General features: G+C 38.4%; 2 protein-coding genes across 13 annotated transcripts; both read right to left on the reverse strand.

The window, feature by feature from the left end:
- Positions 1-1,021: 1,021 nt before the first annotated feature.
- Positions 1,022-3,086, reverse strand: LOC112189825 (dehydrogenase/reductase SDR family member on chromosome X). The gene is made up of 9 exons (XM_024329184.2): positions 2,834-3,086; positions 2,695-2,761; positions 2,578-2,606; positions 2,285-2,493; positions 2,065-2,183; positions 1,803-1,898; positions 1,648-1,723; positions 1,363-1,516; positions 1,022-1,195 (listed from the first exon to the last, which is right to left on the reverse strand). The coding sequence occupies exons 1-9, from the start codon at positions 3,005-3,007 to the stop codon at positions 1,022-1,024; spliced, it is 1,098 nt and encodes a 365-aa protein (XP_024184952.1). The 5' UTR covers positions 3,008-3,086.
- Positions 3,087-6,970: 3,884 nt separating this feature from the next.
- Positions 6,971-11,420, reverse strand: LOC112185045. Of its 12 annotated transcripts, XR_002930123.2 has the most exons (8): positions 10,958-11,419; positions 10,716-10,829; positions 10,288-10,349; positions 9,238-9,280; positions 9,036-9,114; positions 8,446-8,680; positions 7,939-8,017; positions 6,971-7,304 (listed from the first exon to the last, which is right to left on the reverse strand). XR_002930123.2 is itself a non-coding variant. In XM_040513712.1 (6 exons), exons 2-6 carry the CDS (start codon positions 10,737-10,739, stop codon positions 8,511-8,513), a joined length of 378 nt encoding a protein of 125 aa, XP_040369646.1. In that variant the 5' UTR covers positions 10,740-10,873; positions 10,958-11,420; the 3' UTR covers positions 8,228-8,510. The 12 variants fall into 12 exon arrangements, 3 of the variants coding, with proteins under 3 accessions (XP_040369646.1, XP_024179024.1, XP_040369647.1); XR_005805616.1 differs by lacking the exons at positions 6,971-7,304; positions 7,939-8,017 and adding an exon at positions 8,270-8,332; XR_002930129.2 differs by lacking the exons at positions 6,971-7,304; positions 7,939-8,017 and having other exon boundaries at positions 8,228-8,634; positions 9,201-9,280; positions 10,958-11,418.
- Positions 11,421-14,662: the final 3,242 nt, after the last annotated feature.

A 14,662-nucleotide genomic window follows, 5' to 3' on the forward strand; every position in this document is an offset into this window, starting at 1 on the left:
CTTTCTTTCAAACTTTGCTCAGTCAACTATTTCACAAATCAGATTAAGTTTTTCTTCCTTGACATGTTTCTTCATCTTGAACAAGAAGATATCTATTAAACAAGATCTGACTAAACTATAATATATATATATATATATATATATATAGCCCTTCTGGTGAGGGATCCTTTGTAAGACCCACTTTTTTATCGCATTTCGGCATCTCGACCGTTCAGTTTTTGGTTCTCATGTATAGATCGTTTCTGCATATTTTCAGCCAAATTGATGATCGTTAAGGTATTGAACTAGATTAAATCAATGGACGAACCAAATCTGTCCAACCTGAACCGTTCATGTTCATAATTGTAAATCGCAGTTATAAATGCCTAATGATTATCAATTTGGCTGAAATTTGCAAAGATGATAAATTAGTGTAAAGAAAAGAAAATCGGAATGCAATTAGAGCAAAAACATGAAGGCTTGTTTCTCCAAATGCGACCTCATGTCATTGATTTATCACTAGAAGTCTGCCAAAATGAATTACTGACAGTTAGGATTCAGTACATGTCTGTCATTTTGGAGCACAGAAACCACACAACAATCGACAAAAAGCTGACTTTCATAAGGGGGATGACACTTAGGGATAAGTGCAAGATTATGGTTTTAGCTTGAAGGAGCAAAGTCTGCTCTCCCTAGGGGTAATAACAGGAATTGGTACGACTTTTGGAGGACTGATCACATTTCTAAAATACATATAACTTCTTTGTAATTTTTGAGATGTGCTTGCCTCTCCATTGGTCAGCTATCCACTCAATAGAGTTAGGCCAAGGTTGCCTAAGCTAATGCACTCCATGCTGTTATAAGACAATCTAAGAAAGGCAAACTAGTGAGCTAGGCATAGAAATGAACAGGGCATATGGATGAGGCATTGGAAGAGACATATTAAAGTTTGTCTAATTACTAACAACTAAAGGCACCCACTCAAGACTAACTCAAACATCTTTTAATTGACACATCCATTATATGTAAACTGTTTTCTTACCTATGATACAAAGTTTGATACAGAAGTGGAGGTTTCCTTGAAAGCAAGCTGTGACTCTAAAAATAGATCAGACGATGTACTCCAAAGTTCCTGTGCAAGTTTGGCATCATATGAAAGCATAGAAGAGCTGACAGTGTTGCCCTTTCCACCAAAAAAGTAAACTCCAGATGTTTCCTAAAATTAACAGAGTGGATCAGATGAGGAATCTTTGGAGATCTATAAAATATTAAGGGGATAGTTAATGAGATCCATTGGCATAGAACTTCTTACTAAGTTAAACCATCATGGACATTCACAACACATAAACAAGCTGCATAAGTATAGAATTAGAATAAGCTTACTGGTGGAGCAAATGCTGCATCGAGAATGGAACTGATTCCAACTTCAGGTGACTGCAAGAGCCAAAGACTTCTCAAAACTTTACCGGCCAAACTGGATAGGCATGGAGGAACTTCTCGCAAGATGTTGGTTTCAACAACACCAGGATCCACAGCACTTCATAACCAAACAAAACAGTATTTAACATGAGATTCTGAAAATAGCATCTAATGCATGATCCTAGAAAAGAATTCTGCACAACTCTTCCCAGGGGGGGAAAAAAAAACTTGTGAACAATAAACACATACAGGACGGAGACATGACGAGATATGTCCATCAAGCCAAGTTGGCGATGAAGCTCATAGGAGAAGAGCAGTAGGAACACTGTCAACAAAATGGGGCAGCACAAAATTACAATAGGAAAACCAGGAGCTTTTCTATAATAATGACATCTAGAACTTACATTTGGAATACTCATATACATGAGCATATGGGTATCTTTTTAATCTGCTGAAGCACTTCCCAGATACAGTCTCCTTGTCAACCTGTATATTTGATACTGAAGGGGCGAGAACATTAGTGGAGAAAAAGGATTCAGAAAAAAAGCACCTAAATTCGTAAAAGAATTCAGTGAAATAGAAAATGAAGCCACTTTTTAAAACCAAATTCTACTGAAATTGAGTCATATCCAGGAATTCTAACATATTATAAAGATTCTCCCTCACCACTTCGATGTGTGAAAGATGTGACATTCACTATACGGGAAGGAATCGAGCTGTTTCTGAGAAACGGTAACAATAGTTTACTAAGAAAAAATGCACTCAAGTAATTTGTAGCCATCATCCTAGAAAACAAAACAAGAAGAAACAAGGTGAGCTAATAATCACCAAACAAGGCCACACTCCTTAAATCAGAACACAGATAAAAGATAAATGAACTCATTACTGATCATAGCCTTCAGACGTGAATCTAGACGACGTAGCAAGTATTCCAGCATTGTTAATTAGGAGTTGGATCGAAGAGTGCATTTGCGAGTCGGAAAGCCACTGCTGTAGGGAGGCTTTAAACAGAAGAATCGACTGGAATGATGAGAGATCAACCTCGAAATCTTTCAGCTGTGCACTCTCATTCTTCCTCTTAATTTCCATCATCGTCTGCATACAAAATAGCATCACTAAACCAAATTTTCACCTCTTCGAAAACCAACACAAAATTTTAAAGTCGAGAAGATTAGCTACCTTTTCTAACAAGCGAGATGAGCGTCCAACTGCATACAAAATCGGATCATGAGCTATACACATTGCCTATAAATTACGAACGGAAAAAGAAGTGATTAAATCGAATAATATGATTACCGAGAACCACAAAGAAGCCACGAGCGGAGAGAGCATGGGCCGCGGCGGCGCCCAATCCAGAAGTCGCCTGCAAATTTCTTCAGAGTCAAATTGAAGAGCAAGGAAGAGAAAAAGAGACGATTGCATAGGGTTTACTTACACCGGTGATGATGCAGACGGGCCTCGACGGAGATGAGGGAGCCGGTGATCTGGAAGGAGGAGTAGTAGTCGAGGCGAAGAGGAGGTGCCAGTAAGAGATGAGAAGACTGAGAGTCCATCGCAGGCCCATTCTCCAGAATTCCATGGACAGTACAAAATCCAATGCCTCCTTCATCGTCTTGTAAATTTCTTGAATTGAAGCCGAGACTGAGCGTCGAAGAGAACTTGCTGACGGCTTTCTATGGCGATTTGTGGGACTGGGTTTAGAGCTCCCTCCACTCTGGGCCATTTATACGTTACCCTATTTGTGGAATCACCGTGCTGCCACGTCATCAACGTTAATCCAAAGGAGGGAGATAGGAAACCCGTGTACAAGTGAAAAGAACATAGATTTTTTTTTTTTTTTTTAAATACCAAACATATATACAACATAATTTTGGAGTCTAATAATACTAACGTACAACATCATTGATAATCAAACTGCTCTGCATGCTTCTGTCATCCATGGTTTTACACTTTTACCGAAGTAGAAGGAGATTCCAAGATGTTTATTGACTGTGTCAACAATATTATTGTTGTGGCATGGCGTATCCAAGTCTTTGTTCAGGATATGAAATACTTGGCTAGTCAGTTCCAGGACATTGGATTCAATCATTCAAACATGAATGGAGAGAGGCGAACTTTATGGTTGAGATTCTGGCCAATCTAGGCCATTCAATTGATGTTGCAAGTTGGAATCAAGGGTTGCCTTTTAATGTTCTTAATGCTTTTATCATGGAATAGTCTGTAATTTCTTTCTTTCATTGAAAAAAAAAAAAAGTTAGAATGACACATACATTGATTCTTAGACTTGGACCATATCTCTAAGATCCGAATAAGTTAAACACAATTGACGAACACCGATTATTATGACTAATAAACTTGTCTGTCTAACAAAACAATCGAACCTACAAAAGGACAAAAACCGAATTCAAAACATAACTCTCAAAAGCAAAAAATCCAGTCGCCTAAAGTACAATTGGACTACTAAGAATCAAGTTAAAATAAAATTGCTATCGCTATTGGATAACATCTTTAGGAGAAAACTTCTTGTAGGGATTTTCTCATGGTTTCTTAGCACATCCGCCGTTAAACAATGGTGAACGAAGTCTTAGCTAGGCTGGCAGCATCTTTGGCTATCTCTAAAAAGGGAAAGATCTCTTTCAATTCTGTTGGCGGCTCTACCATTTTGAACCACTACTGTGTGGTAGGGCGACTGCAGTAAGCTTAAAAGAAGGCGAACCCGAAAACGTTTATAGGGAAGGTCTGGGGTCCTCAGAATCACCTATCGATTAGAGCATAAGATGACAGGTTCATTTCAGGTTTTCAAGGGAAGAAAAGAATAAACAAGTTGTTTTGGGCGGCTCATGGTTCTTCGGAAAGGCTTTGTTAGCGCTGAAGGAGTTTGATGGCCTTACTGAGGCTGCTAGAGTTCCGATCATATGGATACCAGTTTAGATAGAAATTATGGTTCTACAATTGGCGCTATTCATTGAGGGAGCAGCCCTCATAATCATGTCAACGCTGGGGATGGTGCTAAACCTCTTTAAGCCTACAATCTGGTGTGATACAGTGGCGAGAGTACGGATCCTTCAAAACATTCTAGTTTTGTTGATGCAGGCCTATCAGCCGATATTGTTTGTGTTTGCGTCAAAGGCGAACGCGACTGTATGTTTCTAATATGAGAACATGGTTAACTTATGCCACATATGTGGGCTGTTGGAGCACCCAGCCATCAGATGTGGAGGTTGGAAGTGGTAACTCTGACCCTACTACTAGGGTTTCAGGAGGAGCAATGATGATTTCAAAGGGGCTTGTTCATAGCGGCACCTAATTTAAGCCTCTAATGTTCACCATTCTGAAAATATCGACGCACCATTTGGCTGAGCAGCTGGAGAGGTTTCGATCCAAACTTGTGGTGGTGGCAAATCCATTCATCAAATGTAAGGGTCGAAACCACAACAGCAACGATGCCTATCATTGGTGGAAATAGGACAACACCGATGGCATTGGTGCCCTACTACAAGCACACCAAGTGTATTGATTCTGCAATGAGTATGCATGTTAAGCTTGATTTTGAATCGGCTCTGTCTCTTCCTGTGAAGGAAGGAGTGCTGCTAGTCTCTCTGGCCAAGAAGACCAAAGTGGGATGTTCGTTAGGTAGCGAGAACAAGCCTAAGAGGAAAAAGGTCTCCTAAAAATGGCCTTTGGAAGCAAAGAAGCCTAAGAAGATTTTTTTGAAGACTTTAAACAGGGTGAAGGTGGTCATTAAGCCTGATGCATTGGTTGTGTTAGAGTTGAAAGAGATGTTAGGGGGTACCCCTTCTATAGTTCTATGTAGGGCGGTTTCTTTTTCAGGTTAAGAATAAATTGAGACTATAACTTAACTTGATCGGTTTTTTAGCCTTAGTATTGTCAGGTTACTTTGTTTCTTGGAGCTTTATCTCATAGTGATATTATGTTAGGGTCCAGTAGGGTTTCCTAGGCAGTGATTCGATTCTAACAGTCCTTTGAGGTGAATCATTGTATAATGTTACATACTTTTAGTTTTATAATGGATTGTCACCACCTTCAAAAAAAATCAAGCTAAAATAGATGGTAGAGGTTCATTTTGTAGGCAAGAAAAAACGACTAAGAAAGTTAAATTTGTGTCTTACCCTTGTAGCTGGAGAAAGTAGGACCATCGTCCACTATTAGGTAAGTCAAACGCAGAGGATGTTGAGTGAAAATTGCACACAGTGAGCGAACATGTCACCCAACATAATTTCACTCATATTCATTAAGAAAATAGAGTTTTAATTATTTCGGGTTGATCCATTCAAGATAAAATGTGTCTCTTAATTATAATCCATTACTACATGGAAACACCTTTTGAAACCACTTATGAAGAAATCAATTGTGGGGTGTGTGAGTATTTGTTTTGCTGCTGCACCTGGATATTTGAATGGGTTGTCTACATACATTTTGAGAGGGATCAAGCTCCTCGTAGGTCAAGAGTTCCAATAGGTGAATGACTCATTAGAGGACTTTGATTTTGGGATGAGAGTAGTGTTTGGGTGAATTTTTGGTGACTTGAGATAATTTGGAATTGAAAATTTGGATGACTTGGTGTTCATCTGGAGTGACTTTGTGGTCATTTTAATGGTAAGTTTGATGAAGGGGTTAGCAGGAAACTGGGAGACGGTTTAAATTGTGGTTGCATATAGATTTAAATCTAGATTGCCTACATACCTGTGAACGGATCAACTATTGTAGTTCAACATTTGAGACTAAATGGCTACAAGATCCCTTTATTTTGAATTCTGTTTGAGAAAATTTTAGACCCATTGAATTTTATTTTGGTAGTTTATGGGATTTGGGAATGAAATTGGAGTTAGTGATTCAATTTGAGATTGGATTTGACTGGTGGAGTCAAGGATTCTGTTTGGATTTATGGTTGCATTTAGTGGATCACTAGAGTGCCTACGTACCCTTTGTGGGATCAAATGGACCATTGTTCATTGCATTTGAATTTTCAGTTTTGTACCGAATAAGATATTTTGACTTATCATCCACTACTACACAAAATGCTTCACACGACGGTTTAAAACTGTCGTCTCACGTTTTGCATTTCCGTGGTCTATCGAGGTGTCGTCTGATGAAACGCTGTCAGACGACAGTTTTTAACCGTCGTATACCGATCATTGGGTCGACAGTTTGCAGCTGACTTCGTCGTCTGATGGACCGGCAGATCTGCCGACATGCTGTCGACAGAAATATGTTGTGGTGTGACTTCTACTCATACCACTGTTTTAGGATTCCAGCGTGGTGTGACTTCCACTCATACCACGGTTTTAGGATTCCAGCGTGGTGTGACTTCTACTCAGACCATGCTTTTTAGGAAAATGTGGTGTGATGACTTAAAAATTCAGTGCATGTGTGCTTTCACACGACACATATAACTCAAACTGTTGTACCATGACATTTGAGACCATGATATCAATACAAACCGTCGTCTGAATTGTAGAAATTTTGTTTGATTGTACCCTAAAAACCTCATCCGATGACATATTTTCCTACTATTGTTGTAATGGCAAAATTCAGATTCTGGAAGCAAAAATGACCAAAAGAATGGTAATTTAATCATAATAGAAAGCTGTTATAATCCCATAGCATTCTAAATGGATCCGATGTATCCACAAAATAAGGGATCACAAAATAAGGCGAACTGCAATTAAGGCCAACCCAAAAAAGACCAACTTCTAGCCTCAGTACAACTTCTACCTAAACAAATTTCTCTCTATCACTTCAAAAGCTTTCGTCACTGCTCCATCTTCCACATGATTGTCCAGTTTATAAGCAGCCTTCAAACCTAGATCATTGTTTTTAGAACAAAACCACCACGACAAACTTGGCCAGAAATGTGCTTTTTAAAGATAGGTTTCCACTTCTCCCTGCATAACAAAACCACCACGTCAAACTTCATGCCTCAAAAGGATACTGAATTGTCACATTTTCCTTTTACCACCAAGGTTCTCATAGCAAGGTAGATTGCTAGAATTGTGCATCTATAGATTAAGAAACAGTTTGTGGTATGCACTGATCTACATAAAATTTTGTGATAATCCAAAAGACAGCAAAATAAACTAGTGCCAGCCTTCACAGGACAACAATATGAAATCAACATTTGAATATCTGTAATATAGAGATATTAGCATCCAAATATACAAAAGACAGCAGAATAAACTAGTGCTAGCCTTCTGCACTTGAAAAGATGATTTCCAGAAAGGGAAAAGAACAAAGTAAAAGTCCATACAATTATGAATCTGTAATAGTCCATATACGGATACATGGACAGAGTCATGAATCCACTCTATCATATGCAGAGTGCATATGTATATTATCAAAACTTAATTACAACTACCATTGCCATAAATAATTAATATATGCAGTGCACATGTAATTTCTACATGTAGAGTGCACGTCACATTACCATGCAGAGTGCACAACTATCATATGCGCAAAAGGGGTATGCCAAACAAAGTAATAGAAAAAAGGAAGTACGTTATGCTAGGTAGATCTAATTACCAGATTCAATGTGTAAGAAATTCCTGTACGATTTCAAAAAGACCAGCAATTTAGGATCAGCTGCAGTTGCATCCCACACCTGAAAACATATTAACAGTTAAACAATCTTAATATGGATAAAATGTTCAACAACAATGAAATAATGAGTTCTTAGAAATAAAAAAAAATTACAAATTTAATTCTTACAAGGCTATTCCTCAAATTCTTCTTCTCCATATATATATATATATATATATATATATATATATATATATATATATATGCAATCACACTTACCAAAACAGAGCATAATTAATTTGAGCATACAAGTATACAATTACAACCTGTCAATTGATTATATTCCCATTCACAAAGGCCAAAAAGAGCGATTCAATTAATCAAGTCCCATCCAAAACTGCCGAATATCATTATTTCAAAGGAGATACATAACCAAAGGTTCATTATAATAGTACACAATTAAAAGGGCATAAGTGTGCTAATATCTCTATTTGCATATACTAATGGTACCTGGCATCAGCTCGTTTGTTGGAAACAATTTCTGCAACATTGCCTCTCTTTCAACCAGAAAGTCCTCAGCAGTAGCCAGTAAGAGAGTCACTAAGTCCAGTGTCTTCAACAAAGACCCGAGCAGCTTCTATTGCTTTCTTTTCCAGCATCATTTTTGCTTTCAAAGCCCAATCAAAAGTTTTATTGTACCTAGCAAGTATAATTTCCTGGACTTCAATATAGAACTTCTCTGTGTCTGAGACAGCAAAAATCATATCAAACCATCAATTTATTTCCTAGAATCTGGACATTGTAGAGTTCTTTTGAAACTGTAAAATGCTCGGTATCACTAACTTCCTAGCATTAATATACTCAGTTATTCTGTATTGATTTTCAGGTAAACCTGGAGGCAAAAGTAATTTTCTGCTCTAGTATTGGAATAGGTCTAGTTGAGGAAGCAAAATCTATTTTCGTAGATTATCTTCTTCTTTGTAGCTCAAGAAACCAATCAAACAGGTAAAAACCAACAGCCTTTTTCTTAACATCTTCAGTTTTTCTTCAATGGTGATCTCTCATGATTAACATTAGAAAAGCTAGGTAGATCTAATTACCAGATTCAGTGTGTAAGAAATTCCTGTACGATTTCAAAAAGACCAGCAATTTAGGATCAGCTGCAGTTGCATCCCACACCTGGAAACATATTAACAGTTAAACAATCTTAATATCAAAGTTGTACAAATGAAAAAAAAAAAAACAAACAACAGAGAGAAACATACATGAGCTATTTATCTTGCATATAGTCCAAGTATTTACCAGGTCCCAATTATGCCTATATCCCCCAATCAACATATTGGGCCTGAAAAACAAAAGCCTTAAGAGTCCCATAACTTGTAGAGCTAGAGTTCAAGTACAAAACCAATTAAGACCAGAAGTAACAAAGTATTTGATGTTGCCAAGACTTCCTTCACCGTATGAAACAGAACTATTAGCTAAAGAATGGTGATTAAATACATTACAAGCTTCATTCTGCATATAATACTGATTTTGAGAAAATAGCAACGTGTAAGGGGATGTAACAATTAGAAGAAGCCAACCAAACATGTACTAAGTTCATATAAGAATAATGTTGTCTGATAAACATTCCTTCTGTTAGAAAGACAAGATATTACAGGGCAAACCACTGCTTAGAGTTCAGATTCAAATATGTTATACTGGCTCAGACTTAAATGCTGTATAGATTGTACTACCTATTATTCAAAAACTGTGATTGAATCGCTTCAACTGCGTATATCGACCATAAAATTATACCAAATTGCATTTGATCACATATGACAAAACTAGCTATTCATACAGCTCACCCTGTTACCCATGAATCTGCTTTAAACTCTAACAAGCTACACTCTTATACACATTTCTTTCTAAATATAGAAAGGAATCAACACCCCATATGCCACAATCAAATTACATTCCATAAAAGTAAACCTTACAATCACATTCACCTGACAGAAAACTCGTAGATGGTCACCCGATTCACCTTGAATTAAATTTCACAAAAAATAAACCAAAACCCATTATTCCTATGATCATGGATTCCCTCAATACATAGAATACGAACAAAACAATCACAAATTTAAAAACACAAACAATCCCAACAGAAAACACTAAAACAGATAACAAAATGCGCATATGTTAATCCAGAACTAGATATAAACTTGCAGATGATTAAGAAAATCAAGACTATTATTCCATAAACACTACTGGCAACTAATACTAAGAATTTGAGCAACAAAAGGATTGAAAAGGTTCAATATGCATGGTAGTTAACTTGCAATAGCAGATTTGTACAGCTGAGCTCCATGTTACCTTATATTGCGCTGAGAAGCTGTCATAACTCCAAGTTTAGTGCATGACCTGTGATGGGATACCTGTGGAAAGAAAATGAGATGACTTTTTAGCTAAATGATTTACCAGTTCTGCCTAGCAGTACCTCTACTTCAATTTCAAGGCAATACTAAAAGTTATAACTTTATCTTGAATACAGCTATGAAGGATTTAATCATGACATAAGATATCCTAGCATTGACACCAGCCATAACAGCAAAGTTCCAAGCTTGTATCCATAGACCCTTACATATCAACACAATTCCATCTAATTCAAACTCAACTCCCATACACAATTAACCACCACGCCATCATCAAAGTACCAATGTTTACCTCTTCAAAACCCTAATTTGTAATCTCAATTCCCAAATTGGAGCAGAAAATGACAATAGAGAGATAAAGATAAATACCTGAGCTTTCTTGAATAAGACCATGGTTTGGGGGTTGAGGTTGAAAATTGGGGATTTCGAATTCAGCAAAGAATGAATGGGGATCTGGCCTCGTCGTTGTTGAAGGAAAGGTACCTAAAGTCATTGTGTGGGTTGGTATGATTAGCCAATGGAGAAGGCTGTACAGAAATGGTAGCAGAGATAAAATTCTAGGGAAATCAAAGAAATTTAGATTTCCAATCTCAAAACCCAGACAAATCTACCTATGCTGCCTCAGAACAAAATTGATTTGAGAGTTCGATTCAGATCTACAGTCGCCAGAACTCAATTTCAACCTCTCACGAGACCAACCACCGCCTCCAAAGCTACAACCACTGCCGAATCGAAGCCAACACCACCGCCGAAGCCAATCGAAGCCACAAGCAACCAAATAAAGCGACAATCACCACCGCCAATAGATCTGAAGAACCCTACAGCAATGGGAAGGGAATAACCCTGAAGCGATGGGACGGGAAGGGAAGCGATTTGAAGAACCCTTGAAACAGAGTTGGTTCTAATCTTAGCATTGTCGAAGAGTGATGGTTGCGGTCGGGGTCGGGGTTTGTCGAAGAGTGATAGTCATGGTCGGGGTCGCGGTTTGTAGAGGAATGGTTTTGTTGAATATTACAAGTTGTCGAGAGAAAGGCCAAGGAAGAGTTGTCGAAGATAGAGAGACAGGCTAGCTATGTCGAAGAGAGTTTTAATTTTTTTGCCCGTGTAGAGGGCAACCCCTCGTTTAGGGCATGGACACGGGCATGGGCACGGGCTCATTAGTTAATGGACAAGCCCTCATACAATCATGTTTTCCAAATGTTCAAATTTTGAATTTTGGGTTTGCGCTTTGGGGGACATATTTCTAATTTCTCTCTTGCTAATTGACTTCATTCATACCACAGTTTTAGACTTATCCGTTGTACCAACCAATATATGTTCTAACTTTCTTGATATCCGATGAAGCTAAAGCTTAGGGTTTGGGGTGAAAACTGGCACCACTAAATGGTGGGAAGATTGGCGCTCAAAGTTTTTCACAGTCACACCACGCTTCTATTTATAAACGTCGAAGCAATACATAATTTCAACATGAAAAACACCCGTTGGTTGAATTCATATTAGAAGACGGAAATTTTACAACCGTCGTCTCAATAATAAGAAATGATTCACACCACGGAAAATAGTGTGCCGTCGTCTGAGAGGTGTCGTGTGATTCATTTTCTGTAGTAGTGATCTTCTCCATTGACAAACACATTTGATTTGAGATCATGTGATTTGGACACGCACTGCGAAGAGTTGAGCTTAACACCCATTGGGTTTTGACCTTTTGAAATATTTTTTTTTTTAAATAAGAAAAGGACCTTTTGAAATGTTAGGGCAATAGGGAATTCAAGTTAGAGCTCTGAAATCAAGTGGTCCATCTAGTTTTGGCCTTTTGGAGTGACATTCAAATTTAACGATATATACTTTAAAAGTTTCTAGTAATGCTGATGTTCATATTTGTCAATCCTGTACAAATGTCTAAGGGTCTTGTTAAATGTACCTGACAAATATCTTAGTACACCTAGTTATTAACAATTTATACCTTACTTTTCAATTTTACCCACTTTTAGGAGAGAAAAAAATGCAACATAGTAGTGATCACACCCAGCCTTATCGTGCTTCCTCCGACTTCTTTCACTGACGCATATTTTTTGCAATCCCTACCCCTACGCCTTCGCCTTTCTCCATTTCTAGGTCTCTATATAATATATGATAAAATTTTCAAGGAGAATAGCTTATCATAGGTGAACTATGAATTGCATGTTTTATTCGATTAGTGGATGGAATAAGCTTTTTGCATTGCAATGCCACATTTGGTTCCATTGATTCCTCATATACATTATATACAACTATTGACTTTCACAGATGAAACAAAAGGACATCAATTCTCTAATTTCAAAAGAACAAACCTAGGCAAGAATAACAATACAACAAAGGATACATATATTTTTTTCTCAAACCTCTTCTCTCTCTTGGACTCTATGGTGTGTGATAAAGGCCAAGAACATAAAATATTAATATGGTGTGGATTGTATAGTTATGGCCTTATGGGAAGATGTTATTGTATAGATATTATAGATCACAAACAGAATCACAATCTACTGTAAACTGCTATTGCAAAGTCTGGTTTGGTAGTTTTTTATTTGTTATGTTTTAGATTAAGGGTACTAAAACTAAACACGTCTCATATTTTTCTATCTGACCTAGTCGTCTGCTAGGGTTACTTCGTGGTCTATCCTTGAGAAAATATTATCAATCCTTCCTATCGCCATGTTTCAGATAGAGGAGAATAATCTAGTCGATCTTCGTCTGGAGGACTTTGCGCGTATTTCTTTGGGATCGGCGGGACTTTGCAGCGCTGCAAGCTTATCGATGGTATATGGTGGGTCGACTTCTTGGCCCTAAATCCAAATTCCCAGGCTTCAAAGGTACTATTTCTATGATTTGGCATATGAAATCAGGGCTTTCGATTCAAGATATAGGAGATCGATTTGTGTTTCAGTTTGATAAGGAGGTTAAGCGTAACAAAATCTTGCATGGAGGGCCTTGGTTTTACATAAATACAATGCTCATGCTGGGTGGGTATGATGGGATAAGCCCGGTGGCTGATGTCTCCCTGAATCTAGTGGAAACTTGGGTTGCTGTCAAGGGCCTTCCGGTAGGGCTACAAAACAAGGCGGCTCTGAACATAGTGGGATTGATCCTAGGTAGGGTGGTCCGATTTGACCAGTATGCACTGCATAGGAGAGAGGAAGAACAGAGGATTCGTTTGGTGCTTGATGTCCGGCAAAGGCTTAGGGTTTAGAAACTCTTTGAATTTTCACCAGTAGTAGCGCGAGAGCTGTCTTTCACCTATGAAAAAGTTAGAGGCTTCTGTCCTAGCTGTGGCTTTTTTGAGCATGGAGAGACAGGCTGCGACAGTTTGTTGACAAAAGAGAAGGATGAAATCTTGGCTCAATTGCAAGCCTCTGCTTTGGCTGGACTTTAATTATTGGAAAAATAACCAAACCCTATGTCTTAGAGGGAAGGAAACCAGGTTTCTTAGGGTATGCTTACGCTAGTGGACATGGGATCGAGTAGCAAGTTTGGAGAGCCAGTGAAGATGGAGTTTCCTCAGGTTCAGCCTACGGGGAGTGGAGCTATCATGCACGTTGCACCTTTGTTTGCAGGTTTGAATCTCTCTGCTTTCCTAGAAAATTGGACGTCCCAAGTTCATAAAACTATGGGATCGGTGAAAATGGGGTGTGGACTACCTCTGTCTGTGGTTCAGAAGTCGAAGCTGGAGTTGGCAGTGTTACAATGGATCCAGAATCATTTTGGAAACCAGATTTGGTGATTGGGTCCAAACGAAAGGCTGTGAAAGCTTTGGATCGTGTAGGTAAGAGGTATGGCTCTAACTCGGAACCTCTGCTTTAGGTTGATGACGGTATGCAGCTTGTTTTGCAACACAAAAATGGGCAGCTTATTGTCTTGCCAAGGAAGAAGAAATTGGGAAGGCCTAAGGGAAGTAAGAATAGGCCTAAATGTGTAAGAGCTCTAAAGAAAGAAGTACAGGGAAGAAAATCCAAGAAGTGGAGGCTTCATGACACTGATCGTGTGATTCAAGCTTCGGTGGAGAAGGCATGCAAGAACTCTGAGACACTTATGGAGGAACTACATGCAAATGATGGTTCTGTTGGGGATGCAAGTGTTGCATCCTCTTATTGCAATGTTTAATTTCCCTATTGGTCGCAAGGTCTAGTCGCTCAGTTGTCACTTTTTATTTTATTTGCTTCTGAGTCTCTAGGTCTTGTTAGAACAAAGGTGTTTATTTGTCCTTAAAAGGTGGGTGTACCCTGGAGTGTGAGGCTCTATCTTAGTATGGGTCTTTTGTATGTCTTAAAGGACGGCTCTTT

The sequence above is a fragment of the Rosa chinensis genome, chromosome 2 (genome assembly GCF_002994745.2).
Source record: "Rosa chinensis cultivar Old Blush chromosome 2, RchiOBHm-V2, whole genome shotgun sequence".
NCBI lineage: Eukaryota > Viridiplantae > Streptophyta > Magnoliopsida > Rosales > Rosaceae > Rosa > Rosa chinensis.